The following is a 12,784-nucleotide window of genomic DNA, read 5'->3' on the forward strand; positions in this document are numbered from 1 at the left end:
AGAAAAGACAGAGAATTCAAGGAGTATCTTGCATTTCTCACCTGTTTGCCCTTGTTGTTCTTTAACATGATTTATCACCCAGCTCCATAAAGTTGGGAGAAACCTATACTTAAAGAGGTAGATATGCAACAATCATATCTAGTTTGGGCTTTAGTTAGGTAACATTTTGCTATAAAAATGATCTTTGATTTATTAAGTCTCTCTCTCTCTCTCTCTCTCTCTCTCTCTCTCTCTGCTGTATCTTAATAGGAATTCTGAAGAAATAGACCCTAAAAATTAGGTATCTATTTTAGAAAACCTGGAAGCTCATAACCACATTTCAGAAACCTTTCTCCTTTAAGGCTCATGAAAACAAAAGAGTATATACCAATACAAAACATAACCCTTTTTTAGTCCCCTGACTTCATAATACTTCATAACACTCCTAAATGCCAGCTAAATGAATAAACCCTTTTCCCAGCAGAGAGACCTCCTGAATCATGGGTTATGCACCTCCCATTAGCTTTTCTGTTTAACACGACAGTGTTAAACTTACATGTGTCTTATCTTTCCAGTCTTGGGGGGAAGGGGTATTTTTGTTTGGAAATTAATATCTCCATTGTATTTCAGTAAATAAATCATTTTCAGGTATGTGGTGTTATGTACCAAAATTATTTTAAGACTCACATGATTCAGCTAAATTGGCCTATAGAAGGAAAAAACAGCACTGAGCAGATTTTCAGTTGTTCAGTTTAATGCCCTGAACCACCATGTTTTTAGCTTGCACACATTATTATGTGATGTCTCAGACACTCGGAGGATAGCCAGCTATCTGTGCTGCACAAAAATTGGAGATCAGAAAGTTGTTCCTCTTGCAAACATCCGCCTCACAGACCAATGTGAAACTCTAACTGAATTTAAAAACACTACCAGAATAAAAATATAATAAGAATTGCATGTTTGATCTTTTAATACTTCTGTTGAGAATATCATCTACTGATAGAAACTTGTCCTTCTGGATCATGCACACAACTGACAAGTGTTTTGTTTGTCTGCTTGTCCATTCCCATGAAAAGACCTACAGCAGCTTGTTTCTTAGATGCCTCACAATCCAACGTTTCTAGATACCATAAATTAAACAAGTTTAAATTATATAAAAATCAAACTTAGGCCCCATACAGACAAGCCAAAATAAAGCTGCTTCAGGTCACTTTGGAGGTATGCTGTTTAAATTATGCATGCGTCCTAAGAGTCCGGAAGCCACACCAAGGCCACGATCCAGTCCTAAGGACTGGAGCACAGCTTTGGCGCAACTTCCGGACTCTTAGTACGCATGCATCATTTAAACAGCATACCTCCAAAGTGACCTGAAGCAACTTTATTTTGGCCTGTCTGTATGTGGCCTTAGTTATGTTTTTATTCATTCTTTGAGACTGGTACTAGTTCCTGAGAAACTACTGGCAGTGTTTCTCACTATGATAAAACACACTTAACAGAAATATTTAATCCTGATGATAAATTCTTCAATGTGCAGTCACCATTCAGTCACCTGCTGGTATTTTTTGCAAACACTTCTCTGCATCTCAGCCCTCACATCACAATTTGGAACTAAGGTCCTTGGGATCCTCCAGAATTCCAATGTTGTCATAGATCTTAAAAAGTGCTTGTTTCTCCAACCTCTGTGGGTTGAGAGATTCCCATGTGTGGGCGAAATGAAAGATTCTCCTACTGCACATTTGGTGAGCCTCAAGAGCAAGAGAACTATGGCTGAATAAGCTTCATGCAGTTTGCAAAAACAGAAATGTAACTGCCTCTAAATTAGCAAGTTACAAAAGCACTTCCCTCTAAAGAAACGGCATGGCTTTCGAAAATGACTTCTTCTATCTTAGAGCCAGTTTCCTCTAATAACTTCTAAGAAGACAAGGCAGAAAAGGGTATTGCCACCAGAGCAGTGCACTAAACAAATAATCAAACTTCCATGTAAGTGCCTTCTCTCTTACATCCTTTCTTAGATTTCGATAGTCTGAAGGTTTCAGAAGGAAGGCTAATGGCACTGCTCAGCAGCAGGACCTTTTCTGCTAAATAAAGACTGCCACTGAACTGTCTACAGAAGATCATATGGCCATTTGTTTACAGAGTCGTCTGGCTGACTACATACAATGTTTTCACTACATTTTGAAACATGGACATCATTATAAAGCTTGGTGCTTTTACACTGCATCAAATAACTGGAGAAGCGAGGAAGTAGGGAAGAATAATGGAGTAGAAAATACTGGAGGTAATGTATGAAGCAAAAGAGACAGCTAGCAAGTTACAGTAGATATGTTCCTCATCTTCTGCTGCTGTACATTTTGGCTGCTTGTCCCCCTCAAACTTTACTGAGATTAACATTAAGCATGTGCTCTTCATTCTGGTAAAGTATTGTTGTTGCTGTTGTTAACTGGATTTTTTAAAAATGTGTTTTGTTGAAACTTTTATATGTATTTAGGTTTAGTTGTTGGGTCACTTTGACAATCAAACACAATCATATTCCTTCTGTGTATTATGCTATCATAACATATACTTTGGACTGAATATTTTGGAAAGGAAACATTAAAAAGTCAAAACTAAACAGTTCCATTTTTTTTACAACAAATCAAAAACAGTTTCAAAAAGAGAAGACTTTCCATATGACTTATTAATATCTAAATGACTTTGCTTTGCCTTTGTGGACCTTATTTTCTTTACAGCTTCTAATTTCAATTTCTTCTGAATGACCCTTTTCCTCTTAGTACTGAACTCTGCTTTGGTTTCCAATTATTTACCCCCTTTACACAACCTAAATATTCAGTTCTTGTATATCACTGATGCAAGGTCATCTGTAAATCTGAAGGACTGAAGGAGATTAACTTGATCAGTGAAGACACTCATATCATTTTTGCTACATTCTGTGACTCTTTCCCCTTAATTGGAAAGGCCAAGAACATTCAAAGACAATAACTCATGTCACAAGAAGCAATCTTACTTTTAATCTCATAAAGTCATAGCAGAAAAACAGCCCTCTTTCATTTCTTCCCATGTGCGAAGCAAAATTAGCTATGTTGCTTTCTTACCTTGTTACCGATTGCAATGATCAGATGTTTTGGAAGCTCAAGGCTACCGAAGCAGTGAGGGCACTTTTCCATACGTGCAGCAAGTTGCTGATGCTCACGGATGGCTTGGCTCCTCTGCCTTCTCTCCTCCACTTCATTCTGTTCACCCTTTGCCGCTTTGGAAACAAACATGTCATCCAGAGTGTAGTAGTCTCTATCTGTTTTATCTGAAAACTGAGCAAAAGCAAGATTTAGCCAGTTAGGACAGTACTGAAAGTACAGTACAACACAGGACAGATCCCAATCTAAATGTTTATATTCTGCATTAGACAGGCATATCTGGCATCCATAGTCTTAAGACCCTGGCCATTGACCAGCATGCATGGCATAAGCAAAAGAGATCCTGGAGACATATGTTGTCCCTAAGGCTACTTTCTTGGGGCCCTGAACCCACCCCAAGTTCTCTTGGATCACTTTTTCTGGGAGGGAAATCCCAGACTTGAAATCCTCCAGGAACAGTAATTCACCTTTTAAATTGAATATAGCCTACACACTGCTTTACATTAAAAAGCCTATTTTGGAAACGCAAATTGAATTTCCATTTACTTCCAGTTTTTCCCCACCAGGAGGACATTTTTGGAAGCAACTATAGCCCCAGAGGATCCAGAGGCAGAAAACTGGTCCCCAAGCCTGCTTACCTAACCCTGCAATACAGGTTTGTTGCTATTGTTAGTTGCCCTCAAGTCAACTTTGACTCATGGGGACCCTGTATATGAGGCATCTTCAAGTCCCCTCTCCTTAACTGCTCTGCTCAACTGCTCCAGGCTCAGGGCTGTGATTGAGTCTATCCATTTAGAATGCAGTCTTCCTCTCTTTCTACCACCTTCCACCTTTCCTGGTACTATTGTCTTTTCTAATGAGTCCTGCCTGCTCAAGATGTGTTACGACAGCCTCAGTTCAGTCATACTGGCCTCCAGGGAGAGTTCAGGATTTAAGACATAATAACAAAACAAGAATCTAGGGTGACAAGGAGAGAAAATATAGAAACAAAATTGAACATGCAGAAGATGGAGCCACAGGAATTAACAGAGGAAATCTGCAGATGTCAGCAAATTAGGAATGGTAGAAGAGGACAGAATCAAGATAAAAATGACCAGAACAAGATTGGGGATCCGGCCCAAAAGTAACAAAATTAATTTCAGTAAGAATAACTGTAAAGTACTACAGCAAGAGAGGAAAAATGAAATGAACATCTTGGGAAGACATGTGGCTTGATAACAGCACATGTGGAAATGAAACAGGGGTCAACCAGGAGCTAAACATGAGTCGACAGTGTGGTGCCATGGCTAAAAAAGCCAATGGAATTCTAGGCTTCATCAACAGTAGTACAGGGAAGTAACAGTATCACTCGATTCTGCTTTGGTCAGACAATGTCACCCAGAATACTGTGTTTGGATCTGGGCGACACACTTCAGGAAGAATATTGACGAAGAATATTGACAAGCTGGAAGATGTTTAGAGGAGGGCCACTAAGATAGACAAAGGTCTGGAAACCAAGCAATATTAGGAATGTGGGTTTTTCGGGCTATGTGGCCATGTTCTATTAGAGTTTATTCCTTTTATAGAACATGGCTCAAAAAAACCACAAAAAACTATGGATGCTGGCCATGAAAGCCTTCGACTTTACACTATAAGGAATGGTTTCAGAAGCTGGGTACATTTTACTTGGAGCAGAGAAAACAGAGATATAGTACCTCTGGTACAAATTTTCAGTTAAAGTCGTTACGTCCATCATAATACATCAACTTCATTAACTGAAGGTAGCCAGCTATCTGTGCTGGGAGGGTAAAAATTGTTAAAGAGTGGGATAGACTGCTTCCATGCATGGTGGAATCTCCATCTTGAGGTTTTTAAACCAAGGTTGTTTGGGTATCTTTTGGGAGTGATTGCATGACAGGTGGTTGGATTAAATGGCGTTTGTGATGCCTTCAAACTTTAAGATTCTTTTGATTATCTGTGAATAACCTAGGTCATGTTAAGTTCTTCATACTAAGGAACAATCAGGAGAGTCTGCATAAAAAAGATACTGAATATCTAAGTCAGACTTCAGGCAGACTGAATGAAGGCCAGGAGGAGGAATAGCAGTAGCTTAGGAATGATGACTTGGGAGAGGAAGGTAATGGAAAGGGAGTCACTCCTTTATGTAAAGTTCTTCTGGGTCTTACTTCAGGAAAATCAGCATCAGAAGAAAGAAACCTGGGAAAACATTCCCATTTTCACTTGCTTCACTATTTTGTTCTAACCATTAATAGTCACTCTTGAAAATCTTCTTCTTATTATTATTCTTCTTCTTCTTCTTATTATTATTATTATTATTATTAACCTTTATTTATGAAGCGCTGTAAATTTACACAGTGCTGTACATACAATCTTTTTAGTTAGACAATTCTCTGCCCTCGGGCTTACAATCTAAAAAGACATGACACAGAAGGAGAAGGGAGTGGTGGAGGGAAAGGGTAGGAGGTCCAGCAGTTCCTCTCTACCTCCAAGGCCTGGACCAAGGCAGATGGACTGGAGGGAGGGCTTGGCTTCATAATGGATAGTTAATCTTCTTCCATGGAAAATACTTACTCTCAAGTAGGATAATGCATATACAGTACATAGCAATACAGGAAATGGTTTGATAAACAGACAACAAAAGCGCTGTAAATTTACACAGCGCTGTACATACAATCTTTTTAATTGGGTGGTTCCCTGCCCTCAGGCTTACAATCTAAAAAGACACGACACTTCTTCAACAAAATAAAGAGGATATTACATTATTATTTCTCAGAGGAAAACTATAATGTATTGGAGAAGAGTGATGTGTTCTAATCTGTAATACAATTCAGGTCTTTGAAACATTTTCATGAAGTTTCTATAGAAACCACATTAATGCTTCCCAGAAAGCTTTTTAAAATGTACAACGTAATCCATACCAAGTGTGAGAATTCACAGCATCTTAGTTACCATGCAATAAACTTCATCACTGATGAAAATACTACTTTAGATTAAAAATTATACAAAACAGACTTGTACATTCTGGGAACAGTATCAAAAGAGGTTAATCTAGCTATCATGTGCTTTAGAAAAAACAAGATATATCTCATTTCCATCATTATACTGACAACATAATACTTAATTTTATCTTATACACATTGCAAAAATAGTATCAAAAATCTAGCATTGTTTACTTACGCCAACAGTTTAACATTTGTTTTTCATTTGTGGTATTAATTCAATTAATTTAAAAATGCAATTAATAAATTTTAATGTATAATTGAAAAGGCCACTTGTCCTTGCCCTAACTGTGTACTCACTTGTCATCACTACATGAATGCTCATCTAGCCTTATTTAGATGCAAGAAAGTGAGCAAAATCAAAATTACTCCATCCCTGCATTCATTTTATTTAGTGATATTTTGCTATCATGTTTTGTCCCCTATATTGTGCCACCCAAAGATGCAATACAAAGATTGTGTTTGCCAACTCCTTTTTCTGTGCATTGTCAAACAGATCTGTCAATTTCAGTTTGCAATCTAAAAAGGTTTGTTAACATTCAGTTGCTTGCTTCTGAAAGTAATACGAACCTAGCAAAATTAAGCCATTGTACTGTCACACTGTACTTGTCACCACAGCGCACAAACACACCTGTGTAAGTATGCCATACATTTGTTATTGTGAGAGCCAGTTCTCCAGATCTGCTGGAGCAGACAAGTCACCTGTCTAGCCCAACATCTAGTATTTCACAGTGGCCAACCAGATGTCAAAGTTACTCCACCATTTATGTCTCCTTTAAAATGTTCTTCGTTGGTTGCCTGAGAATGAAGACACTGAGATAATCAAAAGATTTCCTAGACTTTTGCTCAGTCATCCATCAAAATGGTGACTTCAGTCAAGAAATCAGAAGAAGACTAGGCCTTGAAGGAACTAGATAAGACAGTCAAGTGTAAAGTCAGGATTTTCCATGCCATTGCATTTCCAGTTTCTATGTATGGCTGTATGGCAGAGATGAGGAAACAGCAACCAATATTAAAATACCTACTTTTGAACAGGAATGCTACCTCAAAAAAGAAAAAAGAAAGAAAGAAAAAGAAAAAGTGGAGAAAAGGCCAAAACTTATATAAAATCCTGTAACAACACATACTTGCGTATTTGATTCTATTTATTACTACAGTTTTGTAACTAGTTTTCCATTCATCATCTTTCGGCAGCTGATGTAATTCTTCCTTGCATTCACCCACTGAACTTTCATTTCTTCCAGTAATAACACTAACATAATCATAATTCATGATACATCCCATACATGAATGTAAGCAGAGATGCTGCACTCTGAAAAACTGCCAGAACAAAAAAAAAAAAAGGTATATAAATTGTGTAAACTGGATCAGTGCGATTTTAAATTGCCATGGCAACATTGACATCATCCATTTTAGATGGTAGCACTTATATTTCAGGTATGTAGTACTCCAAATATATTACAGGAAACTGACAAACTAGAATACCAGGGGTATCTGTGACTAACAAAAGGTTTCAGCCAAATAGACTGGGAATATGAAAAGAACAATGCAACTATTCTTGATATTCACCTTTAAAGAAAACGAATTTTAAAGAATGACAAGTTTTACTCTAGTCTTAATTAAATACTGTAATGATAAGGTTTCATTATGTAAATTTCCTTGTTAGCTGTTTAATCCCCACCTAACTGCTGACATCTGAGTTTGCTTACTAATTCATTTATTAATAGAATGCCTGCCAATAGTTTCTTCCTACTGAAATAAAAAAGCTGTTCTATTAAAGAGTCATATTCCACTATGATTTTTATCACTGATGTAGATTAGGATCCAAAGTAACCAATAGAATAAAAGGAGAAGATCCACTAGTTCTGTTCTACAAGTATTTCTACAAGAATTTGCCAGCACTGTATCAGGCAGGTTCTAATCTAGAGCACCTCATATACAAGCAGAAGATGATCTTTCTATTTCAGCTTTCATGCAAGATGCCAACCGAATACAGAATTCATGCTAATTGATTTCAGCAAAGTGCAAGCCCACATGATTGAATATTGGAATATACCCTATGATCCAAAACACACTGGAGAAATAATCCAGCTTGAGACAAATGTATCTGTCCTGACTCAATGCTAGGGAATTCTGGGAACTGTAGTTTTGTGAGACATTTAGCCTTCTCTGTCAGATAGCTCTGGTGCCACAATAAACTATCATTCCCAGGATTCCCTTGCACTGAGCCAAAGCAGTTAAAGCAGTATCAAACTGGATTTTTTCTGCAGTGTGTTTTGGACTTATGTTTTCAATAAATAGGTAATAAAAACAGTACATAGTTCTATTACAGGCATCTAGGAAAGAGTGACTATGGCATTCAAATAGGACTATGAAATACATACTGTATCTATGCAGTAGTGGAACCTTCTGTCTGCACATAATGTGTTGTGGAGAGGAAGCCTTGCTGCTAGAGATACTGCTAAAGAAAAGCTACAGCTAATATTTCTTCATTTAAAACACACACACACACACACACACACACACCAAGGAATATTTTAAACACATCAGCTAGGCAAGATATAATCTCCCAATAACAGCAGATCAAGAAAATGATGGGGTCTGCAATGGAGGGAGATTCGTAGTACAATACCAAGAGGGTTTCATTTCCTAACTTTGAAAATATTTTCATTTTTCTTTTTAAAAAAATATTTATTCAAAAGATCCAGTGCTGCAGTCAAAACCTTGAGAGGTCCTCAAAAATAATACCTGTAATGCAAAGCTGTGTTTCTTGAGGTAGGCCATTGCTACCAGTTTTCTTTTTCTCTTCTCAATAGTACATGCTTTTTAATTTACAAGTCTGTAAAAAGCTGATTATTTCAAGACTGTTTTATTCCAACATTGCCCTGAACATTCACCAGTCATTTCTATAGAGCATAATATAGATTGAAAATCATCTGCTTAGATAGGTTTACATACAAGTGAAATCTAACAGACTCCCATGCTGAATGTAGAAACACAGAGACTAACCAACAGTATAATTTCATTAAAAAGTTTTTTAGTTCAGCCAAAATAACATAAAATAAAACATTTTTAAAAGAACTGGGATACAGTAAATCAAAGAAACAGAATAAAATCTACTATGAACTGGCCTTCAGCTTTTGCCAGAACAAAATGTTTGCTCTTTAAATAAGAAATTGGAGCATCTATTGAGTGAGCTGTGAGGCCAGGTTTAGCTAAATATTCTTCAGGATAAACGGACCTTTGTGTTTGTTTATGATTATTTGTTCTGTATTTCCGATCAGGCAAATATGTGTTCCAAAATACAAGGGTTTTGCCATTTCAGATTAAGCTTTAGTATATTGACTCATACCCAGTCCTTTACTACATCCAAACAACAATTCAGTACTACAAGACCTTCCTTGCAATGGCATTACTAGAGAGTGCAGACCACACCAGGTGACACTCTAAGGGGGGGGGGCAACACCACTGCTCCTCAAACACCTACCTTTTGGCAGAAAGGGGCTGTGGCATTCACCTGCTTACCTTTAAAATACTTTAAGAGATGGTGGGAATGGGGTGAAGCTCAGTGGGAGAAGAAATGAGAGACCCCAGAATTTTTTTAAATTTTGATTTTTAATTAAAAATTTGATATAAAAATATTTTTTTAAAAAAATCCAATTTTAACCAAAACTTCACTATGTATACATAAATACATTTAGGTTGTGTATATGATAGTGTAAAATTTGAAGGTATAATTTTAATATTTGCTAGTTGATGTTGTCACAACTGTTAGCAAGACATTCAGTAATATGGGAATTATGCTTTATGAGTAACATTAGCGCAAAAAAGCATTACTAAGGATTCTATGGCGGGTTACAGATGGCCCTCTAGGGGCCGTTCTCCCGCCGCCACCATTCGCTGCGGAGGGAAGTCCCAGCAGCCAGACCGCGAGGCTTCCCTCCGCAGTGAAAAAGGAGTGCCAAAATGGCGCTCCTTTTCAAAACGCAGAAGTGGCGCTGTGAGGGGCGAAGCGCGCCCTCGAGGCGTCACTTCCGCCACGACACGTCTGGACATGTGGATGGGCACCGCCATTTACGACGCGCTCTGCGCGTGTTGGGGCCAGGGCGGGTTAGGAAGGGGCAACTCTTCCTAACCCTAGGACACCCCTTCATAACCCTAGCACGCACGGAGCGCATCGGAAGTGGCGGTGTGTAACCTGCCTATATGGTGTGAAATGGGAGGTCAGTTGAGGGGTAACACCTTGAGTTATCACACCAGATGACACTAACCCTAGTGACACCACTGCTTCCTTACCATCATTTGTAAAGGAGAGACAGAGTTGGGTATCATCAGCATACTGGCGACACCCAACCCCAAAGTTCAAGATGACCTCTCCCAGCAACTCCATGTATTCAGCCAAGAGGCTGAATGTTTCCAGAGTGTGGTACTGGGGAACTGTTGTTCAGCCTTTTGACAATCAGCCTGTAGGGTTCCACAGGGGTCAATACTGTGCCCTATGCTTTATAACCTTACTCATTCCCCCACAGCAGGTGGGTGGATGAGAAACCTAAATATAATTAATTAAAGGGTTGTTGTTTTTTTTAGCCTAAACATAACACAGTTGCACTTTTTGACCAACTTTTCTACTTTTGATACAGGCACACCAAAGCCAGCAATCAGCAATCCAATCAAAAAGATGAATGAAAGTCCTGTAAAATGCTAAAGGGCCACTTTTCTCATATTCCAGGAAAAATATCCTTTTTAGACTTTTAGCAATTTAAAGATGACATTCATTTCAATTTATATATTTTTCATTTCTTTCCCAAATGAAAGCATGGAACAGAAAGTCATTATTTGGGTGTCAATTCTCTGCACTTCATTAATAAAAATGACAAAATGGTTCAGAGGCTGGCCCTAACTGGAGAAAAAAAATCAAATCACTACTTTTTTCATTTTAAAGATTTACTTCAGAGTTCACACATTAATATTTTAAGAAGCAGTGTTATAAAAATATATTACAATTACATACACGCTGAAAGCTCAGTAAAATGTCTGGTGCACTAGAGTTAGCCTAGGAAAATCTGGATTTAAATTCCCATCCAGTGGTAATGCTTACTGCAGGACTTTGGTCCAGTCACCTTCTCTCTCTAGACTACTGTAAAGATAACACTGGGGCCTTTTAAGGGATTTTAGAGGAGTCAACATTTCAAGGCTTTTACCTGGCAAGGAACACTAGAAAGCCAAGAGTAAATCTCTTTATCTGTTCCCAAATCCCGAAACACTATTTTTCCCCTCTCTCTAAATACGATAGCCAATATAGGATGCTATTTCACACAGACTTAAGACAAGATGGATCAGAAGCTACTGGTAATCTCGGGGTGATTTGCAAGAGTTGGGCAAGAGCTATTGATTTCCAAACATTCTACAGAAAATTAAAGGGGGGGGGGGAGATAATGACCCTTATGCTAACTGCTCATCTATGAAACATTAACTGCAAACCTGTAAAATATGAATATTGGTTGTCACATGCAGCTGTATTGGCCACTTTGATTTTTGTTGTCAGAATATCTTAGATTTAGGTTAACATTTGGAACATAGTGTATGAAAGCTGGGGATGTAGTCTTCACTATTTAGCAACTGCTTCTGATTAATACATGTCAAAGTGTTATGAAACAATCTACATGGCAGAAGCCCCAATTCTGTCCACATCTGATTTAAGGCTTAGGTTTCCTTAGCTTGCCCAGGTTTCTGTTTCCCCACAAAGGCTTGATCACACCCAAATACATCTTGCTTTAAAAGAGAAAAGGTGAGCTAGGACAAAGTGATCTGGAGCAGAGAAGTGGCAAGGACAAGAAAGTGGTCACCATTTTCCCTACTCTTTGCTTTTCTGGTAACAGATATTGGGGATTGTAGTGTATATCCAGCAACATAAGAAAGACCATAAATGCCTACCTGTGCTTTAGAGCAAAAGGACCTTAATCTCAACTGCCATTTTGTTTACATTTGACAATCAGTTTCATAGCACTGCATCACAGAACATTGTTCTGTCGGAGGCTTTTAAGTAATGCCAGCCATAACTTAAAACCATCTTCCAAATTTCTAGAAGGGAAAATCAAGCTTCCACTAGAGCAAGCTTTTAAGATTAACATATGTCTCACACAACTGCATCCACATTGCAGAAATAATCTAGTTTGCCACCACTTTAACTGTCATGGCTCAATGCTATAGAATTCTGGGAACTGTGAGACATTTAACCTTCTCTGTCAAAGAGCTCTGGTGCCACAACAAACTACAATTTCCAGAATTCCATAGCACTGAGCCATGACAGTTAAAGTGGTATTAAACTGGATTATTTCTGCAGTGAGGATTCAGCCTAGGTTTCATGGAACACCAAGTTTCCTGGAAATTAACACTGTACAAAAAATTAGGGCTACAACTCTATACATTCCTATCTGCATGTAAATTACTTTAAAGAGAACGGGATTTACTTCTAACACACACAGGATTATTAAGGAACATGACCAGGTATTCTTTAAATGTATTATAAATCCTGAATACCACAGGATGGAGGGAGTGATTCAAATGCTCATCCATACAAATGAAATGCCTCACATATTTGTAAAATATAATTGAATGAATCATAGTACTAACCCAGTTTTCCTGAATCTTACAATATTCACTTATAGGCATGAA

At 38.0% G+C, this 12,784-nt stretch overlaps 1 protein-coding gene across 3 annotated transcripts in view; it reads right to left on the bottom strand.

Annotated features, from left to right (window-relative positions):
• CWF19L2 (CWF19 like cell cycle control factor 2) overlaps positions 1-12,784 on the bottom strand; it is a 78,798-nt gene that overhangs the window by 17,097 nt on the left and 48,917 nt on the right. For all 3 annotated transcript variants that reach the window (XM_042457998.1, XM_042457997.1, XM_042457999.1), the window contains one exon: positions 3,072-3,284. In XM_042457998.1, coding sequence (XP_042313932.1) covers positions 3,072-3,284 — 213 coding nt within the window. The remainder of the gene's footprint in view (positions 1-3,071; positions 3,285-12,784) is intronic.

The sequence above is a fragment of the Sceloporus undulatus genome, chromosome 3 (genome assembly GCF_019175285.1).
Source record: "Sceloporus undulatus isolate JIND9_A2432 ecotype Alabama chromosome 3, SceUnd_v1.1, whole genome shotgun sequence".
NCBI classification, from domain to species: Eukaryota; Metazoa; Chordata; class Lepidosauria; order Squamata; family Phrynosomatidae; genus Sceloporus; species Sceloporus undulatus.